The sequence below is a fragment of the Populus euphratica genome, unplaced genomic scaffold (genome assembly GCF_000495115.2).
Source record: "Populus euphratica unplaced genomic scaffold, PopEup_1.0 scaffold984.1, whole genome shotgun sequence".
Taxonomy (NCBI): Eukaryota; Viridiplantae; Streptophyta; class Magnoliopsida; order Malpighiales; family Salicaceae; genus Populus; species Populus euphratica.
The window spans coordinates 21,291-38,123 of NW_011500832.1; the positions used below are offsets into that span (position 1 = coordinate 21,291).

Here is a 16,833-nt window from a genome sequence, read left to right on the forward strand (position 1 = left end):
CAACGTGATAAGCTCTCTTTAATCAAGTTTAAAAGTGCCCAAGTCTTGCAGGATTTTTTTTTTTAAAAAAAAAAAAAGCGAAAATTTTGGTAAAAAAATTAGTTAAAAAAATCTCGACTTGCACAAAGTTTAAAGTCAACGAATTATTATGTTGATCCACTAATACTGAAAATAAAAAATTCTACCTAACTCAAACAGATAAGAGTGTTTTAGATGTGATTAAGTTTCAAATCTGGTTTAGGGTAAAACTAAAGGTAAAAGGTTAAGTTAGTTTAGGTATAAATATTCATCTAAAACCGTAACCCGGCTCAAAATAAATAAATAACTTTAGAGTTTTTAAAAAAATAAATATATATTAAACTAATTATGTATTAATTAATTATAGATTATAGTATTTGGGATTTGAGTAGGGTTCAAATCTGAGTTATAGTTGTTCGATAAATACTTAAAATCCAATTAAGCTGTGCTCGAGTATTAAATTTTCATCCTCGTATGCAGGGGCGAAAATGACAGTAATTTATAAGGGAGACCAAAATTAATATAACAAGTTATATTATTACATGACCTATTTATTTAAAATAAAAATATTATATATTACATATTTAAATAAAAAATAAAAAAATCAAAATATTTTATAGGGTACAAACTCTTGCTTCCCTCTGGTTCCGCCCCTGCATATGGGTTGAGTAGTTATTTTGAGTTTGAATTAAGATATAAATAACGAAAACCCCCTATTATCTTTCTTAGCTAGGATAGGGAAGAGTTTAAAAATGTTGTAGTGCTTTAAAGTGTATTTTGTATGAAAATATATTAAAATAATATATTTTTATTTTTTTATATTATTAGATTAAAATAATTTTAGAAATATAAAAATATTTTTAAATATTTTTTTATAAAAAAAAATGGTTTGGAATGCAATTACAAAGGTTATATAAATATAACTAATAAGATGGGTTTAGTCTCAGATATTAAAGTTAACATTTGGTAATCACGTCTGTACAGCACCTGATCTAACCGTGACCAAGGGGATTTGATCATTTGAATATTAGTATTCTGAAAAACGAAAACAGGGGCAATTTATTCAATCTCTAGAGCGTTTAGAATTGATATTTAACCTGGTTTTCATAAAAATTAGGATTTTTTATTTTCAATTAAAATTTATAGTATTTTTAAAATATTTTTATATATTAATATAAAAATAATATTATTTTAATATATTTCAAAACAAAATAATATTTTATTAAAAAAAATCTCCAATGTATTTACAAACATCATTTTTATGCTGTAGCTTTTCAGTGATTCTCATGAACAGCACGTGACTCTCGCCTTCATGAAAGAAAGAACACGACAACCCAACCCCCATCTCCTTACCCACCTGTCATCATCCCAAATGGGTAACGCGCGATGGGTGGACCCCGTCTATGCACATGCAAAAGGGTCCCACAAAAATAAATCAAAGGGCTCAAAATTATACCATTTGTACTTGTGTCGTCACAGTTTAACTGAATTTTCTTTAAAATATATATTTTTTAATTCAAATTGTTTTTTATTTTTAAAATGTCTCAATATTTAAAATAATTTTTATAAAATAAAAAATAGCGTTTTAAAATACTTTGAAGTAATTTTTTTAAAAAAAAACAATTTCTACTTTACTATTAAAAAATTAATTAAATTATTATTATTATTTTTTTCTGTAAACTTCTTCCTAAGTACATCACTAAACCCATTTTTTTTTTTTTTTGCAAACTTCTTCCTAAGTACATCACTAAACCCATTCAACTGAAGTACCTAGTGCAGAGCAGGTGCCTGGTCGAGGGATCACAAGATCATCGCCGCTACGTGCGGTGTCTGGGAGGTCAAAAGCTGGGGGATTTTTCATTTTCCATGTCTCTACGTGTCAATATGTAATTGGTCCAGTGACGTGGGTGGCGGACCTTATTGGAAGGCATGCATTTCACGCTTTGTAATGACCGTCCCATTTGAGGCCTGACCGTTGCGTAAGCGGCCTCATATTATTATTTTTATTTTTTAAATTTATTTTAGTATTATTATATCAGAATAAATTAAAAAAATTAAAATTCCATGGACCTTTGTTTTGGACGCAATCCAAACAGGGACGTATCAAGAAGTATCTTTTCTTACCCTAACGCACTCCCTTTTTACCTTATTTACGTTTATGCCCGCATTGAAAGCTAATCTGGGAAGCATTAAAATTATTTTGTTAGCAAGCTCTCTTAAAAATAAAGTCTTAAATGATAGTGTAAGGAGCAAACTCCCATGCCTATTACATTGAATATGTAATAACGACACCTTACTGCACAGCTAAACGCGTAGAGAATATAAATTGTAAAGGACACTGGGTTGTTGATAAATTTCATGATTCTTTAATTTATATTTATTTTTATTTTCCAGGGCCAATGCTTATCTCCTTGAACGTGCATGTTTCCTGTTTTTTGTACATGCTTTTGTTTTTATACGAGGTAAATAGAAAAGCGTCATTTTATGTAGATTTGTTTCCTAGTTTCAAATATTTTTTTTTTGTTTTTTGAATTTTTTTTAATAAATCTAACAGAATATTATTTTAATATATTTATCTGAAATAAAAAAACAGTGAATACCTTACCCTACCTAACCAAACCCACTAGTCGTTACAAAATCAACCAAAATGATTTAAGAAATGTAAAAAGATAAAAAGAAAAAAAAAAGACCCCTCGTTCCCACCAATAAAGGGAAAAAAAAGGAAAAAATCCTCGAGTTCATCGTGAGATAATATTAGCCAAAAGAAACGAGAGACGTCCTCTCTCTCCCTCAAAACGCCAAGTATCCCTCTCTCTATTGAAAACAAACGATAAACAAAATCCTTTTTGGGTTGCTTCTTCTTTTTCTTCGAAGAAATGGAGTCTCTAGACACGGCTGCTTGTTTCATGGATGACCTTTTGGACTTCTGTTCTGATATAGGAGAGGAAGAGGATGGTGAAGAGCACCAGAGGAACAGCAAAAAATCCAGAAGGGCACTTCCTTCCCTTAACCCTAATGACCTTCACCCGGCTTCTTTCAACGTTTTGGAACATAGTTTATTACCTGTAAGTTTCTTATCTGGGTGTTCCTTTCATGGGTTCTTGAGGCCGAAAGTTGCGGCCTCTGGCGGTTTTCGCCCTCCCTAAGGCTAGACCCTGTCTGACTCGGCTCGGTTCAGGGTTGTTATGAGTCGACTCGGGCGACTCTGTCCGGGATAGCGGCCGAGTTTTTTTGACTCGGCATGATGTGGCTCTGCTGAGTCAAACTGGATGGCCTCGAATAATGGTGCTAGTTGAATTTTCTTGTTCAAACAGTTTTGCAAAGGAGAATTTTGACCACATCGAACTCTTGACTCTATTCACAAATAGTACGGCAGTTTGAAGGGTGTTTTGGACATTTAATGCCAACTTGTAGTCTTTATCGTTATGAGCTGTATTTCACAAGGTTGTAGTTGTAGTCAATAAATTTATCCTTGTCATTTATAGTCTTGCAAGTTTGTCACGCGGCCACTCCTATTGAAAAGACAACAGGGCCCCCAGCGTCCTTATAATTTTCTTACCATGTTTAATTCCGAGTTCTTGAGTTGACCAGTTGAGTCAACTCAGGAACATTCTTATGTTGTCAAAATATGGGGGTTTTGACTTTTGAGTTACTGATTATTTGTTGACATTTTCGCTTTATCCCAGGAATTTGCAGAGGAAGATCTGGAATGGTTATCCAACAAAGATGCGTTCCCAACAGTCGAAACTTGCTTCGGTAGCCTCTCCGGTGAGCCAGGCAGCATTCCCAAGCACCACAGCCCAGTTTCCGTGCTCGAAAACAGCACTACTAGTAGCACCAGCAACAGTGGCAATAGCAGTAATAGTAACATTATTATGAGTTCCTGTCGACTTCGCGTGCCTGTTAAGGCCCGTAGCAAGCGCCACCATAGACACCCTCGAGAAATCCAAGAGCAAGAGTGTTGGTGGAGTCAGGAAAATTTCACGAGGAAACCGGCTGAGTCAGTAGCAAAATTGGGGAGAAAATGTCAGCATTGTGGTGTTGAAAAGACTCCACAATGGCGGGCAGGTCCAGATGGACCTAAAACATTGTGTAATGCTTGTGGGGTGAGATACAAGTCTGGTAGATTGGTGCCTGAGTACCGACCTGCAAATAGTCCAACGTTCTCCAGCAAATTGCACTCGAATTCGCATAGGAAGGTTGTGGAGATGAGGAGGCAGAAGCAGATGATGGGGTTACTTGTTGCGAAGCCAATGGATAAAGGGTAGGATAGTGGCTATTCAAGTTTTATTTCTGAGTTATTTTACTACTAGCATGGTTAGGGAGTTGGGGGGGGGGGGGGGTGCCGTTTTGGGGGGGGGGGGGGGGTTGCCGTATTGTGATGGGATAGGTGATTAGTGATGATGTTTGTTTTGGAGGAAATTTACCAGGGGAATTTTGACTTTTAGTTTGTTTGGTTGGTTGATTGTGTTCTTAGAAATAGAAAGCAAGGCCGTGTTATTTGGTTTTTTCGTATCTTAATTCTTCGCTGTATTGCTTGGATAGGATATGATGAGACTTAGGGTTAGTGCAGTGTGCCAGAGCAAGTTTTTTGGTTAGGTTGTGCTTGCTTTGAACTAACTAATTTCTTATGGTTAGTGGCAATTTTATGAGCTGTAACACAATTCAAATTGGTTGATTAGAGAGAATCCTCCTTGAGTTTCCTAAATACAGACATGGGTATTGCAGTGAAGTTTTCCGTGTTATTGTAGTCGACATGACTGATTTTGTAGTTTTTTTCTTCGTGGTTCTTTTTCTCAGTGAACTTCTTGGTCAGATATTGTTTATTGTTTCCTCAATTTGAATGGCGACTTTTATGCAAACATATAGTTCAAGTGAACTGGTTGGAGGTGAATACGATGTAGCTCTACAGAACGTGCTTGTCGTGTGGTTGCAGGTCCCTGAATCTATCATGGTTTCAGACGGCAGATTATAGGAGAAGAAACAATGATGGATCCCTAGCTGAGCTCTTGTTCTTGCTTTCTTCTGGGGTTTTACTTACGGATTTCTAGGTTATGGAAAGCGTTCTACAAGTAGTAAGCCGAATGCAGGTGCTGCCAAGAAGCTATTGCTTTGGAGGTTTTGTTGGTAAATAAATGACTCTGCTGACAGGGAGAGCGCTTTGTTTGGATGACTATGACACCCGAAATGAGCTGGTTGATATGAGACTCAGAGTTCATGTGATGTTGTGGAGACGACCTTTCCAAGGCTGGGAATGTTGGGCGGCTGTGATTCTATGCGAGTGTTGGCCACCATTTAAGGGTTTTAACAGCAGGATATAAGAAACTTCAGGATGTGAAAGTTGCTATTCTGATTAAGATTGCATGCGAGCTCTATCTTTTGAACTGCAAGCACAAAGGTGATCTGGGCTGATCTTTGCTAAGGAATGACAGATTTGATTGAATTGTTCAATCAAATCTGTCATTACAGTATGAGATGAGAGCAATTTGGAATGTTAGAAAGATCATCCTTGCAATGATTCGAGCAATAATTCAATAATCGGCATATTCACATCACATGGATCAGGTTGTTGCGACTTTTATCGTAGTTACGGCATTGTCGCTGAAAAAATCTTGGATTTTGAATACGTTTCTTAAACTCTAGTTTCCAAGGTGTCAGTTAAGTGTCATTGTTTAATTAATGAACATGACTAGGTCACTAATTTTCCTTAACTCGTGAATTTGTCATGATGTTCCTCTGGTGATAAGGGAGAGACCTCTCCTATATTTTAACAGGGGACTGAACTTTTGGCATGTAGTTGGATTGATCATGCCACATGGGGGGTACTGTATGAATGCGCTGATTTTTGCCGGTGAACATGAGAAAGGACTGAATAATTGGTGCTAATAGGTTAACACAATGATTGATGATGGACACTAGCTAGCGGCTGCAGAAAACCACAGATGTAAAGAAATCAAGGAACTTTTGCCCTCAACTCCAATCGAAATAGAAAAAAGGAAGAGCAGATTTCGACAACACAATTACTTACTAGAATCTGTTGAAGCACATGTAAAATTTCTCTCTCTTGGAGAAAACACAATTAAGAAATATCCTATCTGGGTTGAATATCTAGTGGAGTGATTGTGCTCGTGTTTGGTTAGCTAAGTTAAGAGAGAAAGGAAGAAGATGCCAGAGAAGTTGGAGAGAGGTAGGGAGAGGAAGGAGGAGAAGAACCCATAACTGGATTAATTCTTGTTCTTATTTTTTTTGTTTTTGTCGATATTCATTTTGTTACAACTGATAGCATATATAAAGCAATTAATCAGAATAATTGAATGTTAATTTAGCATTCTTCTCAGTACAGGTAATTTACACTTGTTATTGAAACAGTGCGCATAAATAGAAGGAAGGATTGGGCTGATACGGTGCGTTGCGATTAACTATTCACTTAGCAACGGTCATTTCTTTTCAAATATTCCCTTCGGCTTGTTTTCTTCTCGTTGGCAATCCTCATTAGCCAAATTCACCTGCAACAATTCTCTCCCTTTCAGAAACACCTTTGCCTCGAGGTTGAATGATAGAAATCTGAGTTTCACTTCATCCATGAATTCCCATGTTGCCTCAGAGGGAGATACAACCCTTGCCAATGGACTAAGATTTGAGTTGCAGCCTGTTGACCCCCTCTGACTGGTCTTCGATCCAAGATTGCCTAAGGGGCCAATCGGGCAATTTAGTGTGCAACATTTTGTTTCCCAGGTTCCTCTTCAATTGGGAGACATGGAAGACAGGGTGGATTGTCGATGAGGAAGGAAGATTTAACTAGTAAGAAACTTCTCTAATCTTCTCGATAATTGTATATGGACCATCATACTCAGCTGCTAACTTGTGTTGGTTGTGCTGTGGTACTGACTTTTGCTTGGAGGGCTATAGACCAAGTCTTCTACTTCAAAAACTTTCACTTCTCTTTCTGTTTGCTAATTGCCTCATTCTATTATGTGCTTTGACCAAGTTCTGCCTGATTATCTGTAGCATTTGTTCCCTTTTATTGAGGCAATTGTCTATTGTTTCTGGGGGGGGGGGGGGTTTTGGGGGGAGTTTGGTCTTTAGGGAAGTTTGTACCAACTCTATATCACCATTGGGCGGGGACAGGGGAGGCTGGGCCCCTGCAAGGAAAATATTTTTCCAGCCTTCTTTAAATTTATTTTAAGTATTTTTATAAGACACCGCACAAATTTCTTGTCATGTATTTTTATTTTGACCCCCTTAATTTTATGTTTTGTTCCGTCCCTGGTTACACTATTGTGAATGGATATCTCTTGTCATGCATCTGAAATAGTTCTTCACATATTTGTTGACTATCTCGGTTTGCCCAATTGATAGTGGTGTAGTATAGGTCGACCCCTTAGAAAGTAAACAATTCCTTCCAAAACTTGAAAAACTCAGTCTCGATCACCAACTACGATGGCAGGGGGACCATGAAGTTTATAGACCGATCGAGTCCATAAAAATTTTAGCTATTAAACTGGCAGGGATCTGAAAGCGCCATAAAATGTACACATGTACTAAATTTATGCACCATTACAAATACGACTTCTTTAACTGCAAATTTTGACAAACATGCGTAGAAGATGCCTCTAGAATAAACAAAGGTTGTAGTAACCTTGGACGAGCCACATTCTCAAACATGTACCTATGACACTAAAAGCACTCCCTGACAAATTGCCTCACCTGTTTTTGTTGTTTCTTCCAATAAAATACATTACCAATCTTTTTTAGCCGTGACTGTAGAACCTGAGTGACCCCTTAAAGCAATATCATGATAGATGGCTATTAACATGTTTTACAGCACAAGATTATTATCCACCACCAGTTTGCGCCTTCTGATAAAATGAACCTAACTCACTTATAATGAGGATGTGTAGCAAGCAGTCCTGGATAATAGACTCCGCCTTGGCATACCTTTCCCATGACTTGATGTCTGAAAGCAAGTGAAAACTATGAATAAACCTAGTGCATTGAGCTCATTCCTGGGTATTCTAGAGAGAGCATTAACGACTATGTTTTCCTTCCCCTTCCCGAATTTAATTTCGTTGTCGAACCCTAGCAGTTTAGTCCGCCACAAATTTTGGGATGGAGAGGTTGGATTGAGTCGGTTAGTGAGATAAACTTGTCTCCAAATTTCTACTCGTGAGATGGATGGTGAATATTGTACAAGATATTCTTGTTAGCCGTCTGCTCCCATATACCAATTCCCATGACAAATTCACAGTGGAAGTTATGGTGTCGCAGGTAAGTCAATAGGATCTTTTAGTGGAGCAAGTACTTCAAGTCCAAGGTTCGTTATACCAGTACTGTATAATCTAGGAATAAACTGAAGAAAAGGAAGAAAGAGGTTTTGGGTCTTACAGAACAGGCAGGCTCATAGGCCTCATAGCCCCCTTCTCTTTTACACGGAAGTGATTAAACCAATCTTTTTCTATTCATAAAGCTTCCTACTGTAAATGCAGTGCACAACATGTTCTTGCCCAATTTGTGAGGTGACTCACACTCCTTGCCTACCAACAAGGACAGATGAAAAGTCGGGTCCTTTTTAGATAGGGTTTGCCTGTGACAAGTGACAACGATGTTAGTACGAAGTGCTCAACCTTTTTCTCAATGTGGGAGCAGGAGTGTGCTGTTAAAAGTTGGAAGTTTTTTGATATGATTGAAGACAGCTATCACGGAGCAAATATTGGATAATTTGGTTTGAATATGCACCTTGTTGGCCTGCCCTTTGTTGTGTTTGTTATTCATTTATGCAGGGCTTTGAGCATGACTTTCCAAAAAGTTAGCATGGAACCCTTGCTGGGTTGGTTCGCTAGCTATCCATCTCTAGTGTTGTACCACTACTGCCCATTCTTTAGTGTCGATTCCCATGGGTATTTGCCTTGAAAATGAACCCTTGCATTCGTTTACAAGGAAGGAGTATTTCTTGGTCCCAAACACCATGTTTAGTCCTTGCAACTGCTGGTCAGAGTCGAGATCAAAAGGCAGACTGATAAATAGATATCTCTCTTCAGCATTTTCTTGACAAGTTAAGATCGAAGGCAATGCTGATATATTTCTTGCTAAAGACTTTGTTTATGCGGACATTGGACAGTTGGTCAGCAGTGGACATTGGACAGTTGGTGTTTAGTCTTGTTTTAAGGCCAGGATAATAGCCGGCTAACCTGCCTAACTCGGTCCCGTCCTCGCCACTTTCAAACCTTAGAAGGCGAGCCACATCCAACTTTGAATACAATATGCGTTGTGTTGATCTTAACTTGTCAAACGGAAAGGAAAGTAAAAGCAAAAACAACAAACACTAAGATTCAGGACTAGGGTTCATTCAACACCGAAGCTACGATTTGGTTAGAACTTATTAGATTGGAAAGAAATTTCACCAGGCTTTGACATTCAGCGTCATAAATCATAATCAAGGGAAGGTCCCATTTGGGGCGAAATCCTTGACAATCAGAGCATATAATGACGTTGTTATCGATTTGGCAGCACTTGAATTTAGGGCAAAGTTGGGGGATGACAACTAGTGACGAGTCTTCACAGTCGGAACAGAAGCACAAATTACAAGGAAAGATAAAGGGTGAGAGAAAGGGGAAGAATTGGGCGGGCGGGCGGGCAAGCAAGCTAGAATAGGACGAGAATAAATGAAACAAGTCCATATCTTACCTAACAATCGTGTCATGCTCCATACCTAATAATATTTTGTCTTGTATTCGTGCCTGAGATTGTATCAAGGTCGTGTCTCCCAATATATTTATTTGCTGGATTGCATAGCATTTAGGCAATCACATGTGCTTGGATAAAAAGGTGTCTTTATTAAATGCAGCATGGGCTTCGCAAGTAAGTTAGGCCTAATCGTGAGTTGCCCTCCCTACCAATTCACGTTCATCCCTGCGTGGAGTTTGCCCCTCACGGTGCGAGGAGACATGCTAGCTAGGTTGCCTACAACACCCTCACACGCCCGTGTATTTTCTACTTTTAAGAGCATTTGGATTTTTTAAAAAAGGAATTTTAGCAAGAGCCATCACGGTGTGTGATGTTGATGAATAAAATTTAGATAAACATGTCTGAATTTGAGAATTAATATAGAAATCATATGTGTTTTGGTGGTGATTATGGAATATGTTTGGATCATGTTGTCTTTGTGCACTTTGAGTGCGTGAGTTGAGTGAGTGAGTGACGCTGTGTACGGACGTAATAATATAAAGACGAGCTCAATGTGAAAAAAACTCATTCTAGTTTGCATAAAATGCTTGATGGAATGCTATTTACAAAATTAAAGGCCAATTTGACATTAGTTTTTATATAAAATCTGAAAGGAAAAAAAAAAGAGAACATAAAAAGACATATGTTATATTTTCTTAGTGCTTAATAGAGGTTTTTGACAAAGATATCTTTTAAAATAATTTAAAAATATTTTTTAATTATTTTTTATGTATGTATGACAAGAAGGATCTTGAACAATATTCCTTTTGTACTTGAGATCTTTTGTTAAGTGGGAGTAACCCTCATTTATAAAATATTATCGATAAATATATCTTATTTGTTCTTATTTTTTTTTTTATTAAATGAGAGTCTTAAATCATTGTCTAAATGACTTTTAAGCTGATTTAGAGCTTCTAAACCGTCTTCTGTTTATTGGTAAAGTTAAATAAAATTAAATTGTTCTCTCATGTAAATTTAAAAAAGAAAAAAAATATTGTTTTGTAGTGCTGAATCTTAGCGTGCGGGGGAGAACAAGGTTTAGATTGACTCTTCAAGAATCGAAATGCATAATTTAAAGGAGTTTTTTTGGATGATTTATAATAAAATAAGTAAAGTGTAAAGCTTAAGTATGCATGCTGCCTCTTGGTTCATGTTCATACGAACAGTTCTCAATGTGAACAAGCATCAAGTCACGCACATGTAGAGGACATCATGTTGTGGACCAAATCATGAAATTACAAATCGAATAAATTGTAAATTAATGGAATGAAATAATCAAATATTGGTGAGTATATGACAAAATGAATGTCATGAATACGCTGAAAGAGTGCTTGGAAGGGTAATAATCATTAATTTTTAAAGTTGTTTTTTCTCATAAATACATTAAAATAATTTTTTTTATTTTTTAAAAAATAATTTTTAACATCAACACATCAAATAATTTAAAAATATAAAAAATAGTAATTTTAAATAAAAAATTTTAAATTTAAAAAACTTTTTAAAATACAAAAACAAACAAGTCATAAATTCAAATAAATTTGATAAGGTAATTGGAGACTCCAACAATAAAAAATTTTTAAAATACAAAAACAAACAAGTCATAAATTCAAACAAAGGTAATTGGAGACTCCAACAATAAAAAATTGAACATAAAAAAATCAGGCTTCTCTTACAATAAGATTTTAGGGATTATTTTAAATTGAGGGTGGGCGGTGGATACCTTTTACAATAAGATTAATTAAAAAAAAAACGACTAATTAAGCTTGAGAAATTGCATTAATCGAACGGGTCCAACTACAATATTTTTTTATCCCATTGGATTTGGTTGGAATATATGCACGCCTGTACATTGTAGTCATTAATTGACTCGACTGGACTCAACCTGACCAACCTGGTCAGTAGCCACCCTGGCTAAAAGCTATACAGACTCACCATGCAAGATAAGAGTTTTCTATAGCATCAAAAGATATGGTTGCATGGTCTCTGTCCCTCTCCATGGATCAAGGTTCACGGGAAGGAGAGCAGCCTGCATTATTATTTGATACTGACGCCGACCAGAATGTGAAGACAGGAGTAGCTGAAGTTTAGCGTGTTGACGGTGGAGTCAAACCAGATCGGCAGATCTCACAGACACCCAAAATGCAGAGCCAAAAACATGTGTCAAGTTAAGCGACTGTTCTATGCACCGCACCCCATTCGATGATCAAGGAGATACTTTTAAAAATATTTAAAAAAATTAATTTTTTTATTTCAAATTAAAGTTTTTGATATTTTAGATTTTTTTTATTATAAAAATATTTTTTTATTTTTTACTTCAAATTAATTTTTTTGATATCATTCAGTGTGTTAATATCAGAATTAATTTTTTAAAAATAAAAATATATTATTTTAATATATTAAAAAAAGATGGGTACAAACATCATGACTTTTTGCCAAACTACTGAATTGATTTGTAAGGAAATGTAAATTTAATCTCGCGTGCAAAGAATCCTCAAAAAATACACTGCCCTACCTGTAACTATCAATGTCGTTATTAAATCAAGTATGATACGGTAGATCACCCATAAGCTAGGTGACCTGCCTCTTAACCTAAGCTAGTTAGGTATGAAAAAAAGTTAATATTGGATCTAATTAATTTCACAACTTAATTCCAATTAATTTAGTCCAAATTTGAATTGATATTTTAAAAAATAATTTCATTTTATATTTTTTAAAAAAATCAGCTGGAATTAATTCATTTATCCTATCCTTAATTTAAATCTCATATCAAGTTAATTTTAAAATAAGTTTAATAACTATGCTTATAAAACCATCTAAGTAGTAATATAAAATTGAATTCAGCACATGTGAAATGAAAATGAAAAAAAAAATAAAAAAATAAAAAGGGGTGAGTTAATCTCCGTGATTAAAAGATAAGAAGGAAATGATTGCTCTTTAAGCAACACTGTCATTGAATTCATGAGATACAAGAATTCTTTCTTTCTACTCTTTTTTTTTTTTTTTTTTTTTTAAGAATTCTTTCTTTCTACTTTTTTTTTTTTTTATCTCGGTAAGGTACGAATTCTTTTCTTAATAAAAAAATGCTGCGATACTTTTTATTTTTATTTTTTTTAGCATTGATTAATGTACATGAAGCCCAGAAGGAAGCTTTTGGGTAAACTAGACCGGGCCCCATCTCGTGATAAATATTATATTCGACTTTTGAGATGGATCAAGGCTTGGACTGTCTAATAAAATATATGTGCCCATTAAATTAAATAGGACCATGGCCCACATTAGGGACATAAAGACCATTAATGATTTGTAATCTAAATACAAAAAACTTAACCAGAAGATGTAATATAGAATTTCTTTTTTAAGAACTAAATCGCATATAATAGAATTTTGGTTGAAGAGTATTGTGCATTACCTATTGAACAGGTTATATCTCGCTCTCTTGTTATGGTTTTTATTGAAATAGCTTTGAATGTAAAAGATAATAATATTTATGCCATAAAAAACTTTTCAATTCAATACATCAGCTAAGGTTTGAAGATTCTTGGTTCAACTTTTTTTTTACTATTTTCATAGCTTGACTTTTAAATAAAATTACATAGAAGTTATCCTAATGTGATCTTGTTAATCAAGTATTTTTAAAAAAAAAAAAAATTCTAGTTTTTCTGTCAAACTCGTGACTCGTATCATGAATTTTCTTAGGTCAAATTAATTTTTTATTTTGTTTTATGATAAAAATTATAAAAATTAATTAGTTATCAATTTAATATTGAATGATAAAATTCAATAAAAAACTTCATACTAATAAATAGAATTGAAAAAAAAACTCAAACATGAAAAAAAAACTTGTTAAGAAAATATAGTAATCATGTTCATTATATATATATATATATATATATGAATAATTAAATTAATCCTATGTAATTTAATTGTTTTGTTAGTAAAACATTCATAAGAACACTAAACGCTCCTTAACAATGCCATTTAGATAATTAGGTAGAGGGAAAATGAATTGTTTTCACAGTTCCATTTTAATTCAAAAATTTAATTAAATCAACAAATAATATTTCTTGTTAATATTGGTTGGACTGAACCAGTTTTTTTAACTTAAAAATCAGAAAAATTGGCTTGTGGTATTTAGACTAGCTAATCTTCATCACTGAATTAAATTTAAAAAATTAACATTAAATATCAATTTAAGCTATTAATTACAACAATCACTTGAAAATTCGAGAAGATGGAAAAAAGCAATTTACAATCAAAATCTTCCACTTGGAGACTTGAAAGGGAAAGGAGAAAAGAGCAGGGCAACTCAGAAGAAAGGAAAGGGAAGGGGAAAGGAAGGTTGAGAATGGATAGGGGGGTGGAAAATGAAAAGGTGATTTAGAGCTGGGGATAATTTTTTTTATAGTTTGTTTAAATCGGTTCAGTTTGGTCTTGTTCAATTAATTCTTTTTAAAAATGAAATTGAATCGAACTAGGTGTTTTTTTTAATTGATTTATTTTGTTTTTTTATTTAATCAGTTGATTAATTTTTTTAAACATCTATAGTTTTAACTAATCTTTATTTTCATTATTTTCATTGAGAAACAAGTTTATTTTAAGAGTTATTTTAAAAAAAGTTAAAAACAAATATTTGTTTATAGAATAATCAACCCAATCTAATTAAACGATGATAATATACTTAAAATCTGATACAAAAATAAAAACTCAACTTAATGCATGCAAACTAATTTAAGAAAAAATCTAAAATAAAAACTCAACTTAATGCATGCAAACTAATTTAAGAAAAAATCTAAAATAAAAACTCAACTTAATGCATGCAAACTAATTTAAGAAAAAATCTAAAATAAAAACTCAACTTAATGCATGCAAACTGATTTAAGAAAAAATCTATAAAATACATGTGATGATAGATTTGTTTTGCATTAATTATACTTGGATCCTTGAAACTAGACCAAATGGGTCGAAAATATCATATGGTTGATATATTATAATTTTTTTTATTTTTAAATAATAATTTTAAAGTTTACCCACCTCTTTTAATTTCTTAAATTTAAACCAGAAAACTAATATTTAAAGAATTATTCCTTTAAATACATCAAATCAATATAAAAATATATTTTTAAAATGGTCGAGGAAAGGAATTTTCTCCATGGTCACATCCAAACCCAAAAATATCTTGTTGAAAGAAATTAATTTTTTTATTATTATTTATGTGAGGTGTCTGGATCAGTTTACGCATATTACAATTAATCCCTATAACTCATTGAGTATCCTATAAATCCAATAAACAAGTAAAAATAGCTAAACCCAATAAACAAGTAAAACATAGCAGGAATGATAAAGATATACAATAAGGCTCGAATACAAATAAAACAAAAGGACAAGCCCTTCTGATAGCCGGAATATAACATCGCGCACAAGAAATTAAAATTCTTAATTATAATCAGTTGATTAATTTTTTTAAACATCTATAGTTTTAACTAATCTTTATTTTCATTATTTTCATTGAGAAACAAGTTTATTTTAAGAGTTATTTTAAAAAAAGTTAAAAACAAATATTTGTTTATAGAATAATCAACCCAATCTAATTAAACGATGATAATATACTTAAAATCTGATACAAAAATAAAAACTCAACTTAATGCATGCAAACTAATTTAAGAAAAAATCTAAAATAAAAACTCAACTTAATGCATGCAAACTGATTTAAGAAAAAATCTATAAAATACATGTGATGATAGATTTGTTTTGCATTAATTATACTTAGATCCTTGAAACTAGACCAAATGGGTCGAAAATATCATATGGTTGATATATTATAATTTTTTTTATTTTTAAATAATAATTTTAAAGTTTACCCACCTCTTTTAATTTCTTAAATTTAAACCAGAAAACTAATATTTAAAGAATTATTCCTTTAAATACATCAAATCAATATAAAAATATATTTTTAAAATGGTCGAGGAAAGGAATTTTCTCCATGGTCACATCCAAACTCAAGAATATCTTGTTGAAAGAAATTAAATTTTTTTTTTATTTACATGGGGTGTTCGGGTTAGTTTACGCATATTACAACTAATCCCTACGGCTCACTGAATATCCTGTAAGCTCAGTAAATAAGTAAAACATTGTGGGATGATAAACATACACGGTAAAGCTTGAAATATATAAAAAAAAAGATAAGCCCTTCCCATCAGTGGGATATAACGTCGCGCACAAGAAATTAAAATTCTTAATTATAAAGGACATGGTACCTATTCATGAAATATAAAAAAGCTTGCTTCGAGAAAGCCGAGATAACCACAGAACTATAGAAAAAGACAAGATAAACAATACTGACTAAGCATCCATCAAAGTCAAGGTCGGCTACCAAATGACATCGTTTTCATTTTATTTTCATACAATAGGATTCGGAAACATCATTTCAGTCTCATACTCTATAAACTTGCTTTTAAAATGTCACAAGGTCGCAATAATTCTGCTTAGGCCATTTCATACAAATAAAATATTTAGTGTCTTTATATTATTGCGGTATAAAAAGCATTTTTTAAAGTATTTTTTATTTAAAAATATTTTAATATATATATATATTTTAAAAATATTAATTATCCTTTTAACACACAAAAGGCAGTAAATCTAATGTGATAAATAATTTTTTTAATATAAATATTTGAGTTAAGTTGAGGATATTTTAACTAATTTTATGAATTTTAAAATTAATAATTATATAAATAATTTTATGAATTTTAAAGTTAATAATTATATAAATTTTTTATAATTCTAAAAGAAAACTTGAACTTTTGTTTATTGAAAAAAAACTTAATTATCTATATATATATATATATTTATTTATTTTCTTGGCTTGTGGAGATGAGCCAACCCCAAAATGAAGAATCCATTGAGTCAACAAGCAAATCCCTTACATGTGCTGCAATTCAACTTTTTTAAGTTAATTTCAGGACCCACTCACTCGACCTTTCTAGATTGCATGATTAGTTGTCAGACTACTAACCCGCGAATACGGGCCGTCTGATATGGACGTCGGGCATGATGGTTGGAAACCCAGGGGAGCTGTCTCACCCATCTTGTGGG

At 33.2% G+C, this 16,833-nt stretch overlaps 1 protein-coding gene and 1 long non-coding RNA gene across 2 annotated transcripts; one reads left to right on the forward strand and one right to left on the reverse strand.

The window, feature by feature from the left end:
- Positions 1-2,679: 2,679 nt before the first annotated feature.
- On the forward strand, positions 2,680-4,353 carry LOC105116521 (GATA transcription factor 1-like). Its single transcript, XM_011013918.1, has 2 exons — positions 2,680-3,083; positions 3,705-4,353. The coding sequence occupies exons 1-2, from the start codon at positions 2,895-2,897 to the stop codon at positions 4,284-4,286; spliced, it is 771 nt and encodes a 256-aa protein (XP_011012220.1). The 5' UTR covers positions 2,680-2,894; the 3' UTR covers positions 4,287-4,353.
- A 270-nt stretch (positions 4,354-4,623) lies between these two features.
- Positions 4,624-10,080, reverse strand: LOC105116522 (uncharacterized). The gene is made up of 2 exons (XR_840542.1): positions 7,721-10,080; positions 4,624-6,979 (listed from the first exon to the last, which is right to left on the reverse strand). It is a non-coding gene; the product is annotated as an uncharacterized LOC105116522 (long non-coding RNA).
- Positions 10,081-16,833: the final 6,753 nt, after the last annotated feature.

Excerpts from the sequence above, each read along its gene's own strand:
- LOC105116521 (XM_011013918.1), top strand. The coding sequence starts at position 2,895 with ATGGAGTCTCTAGACACGGCTGCTTGTTTCATGGATGACCTTTTGGAC. Across the intron at positions 3,084-3,704 it reads TGGAACATAGTTTATTACCT|GAATTTGCAGAGGAAGATCT; the intron begins GTAAGTTTCTTA and ends GCTTTATCCCAG.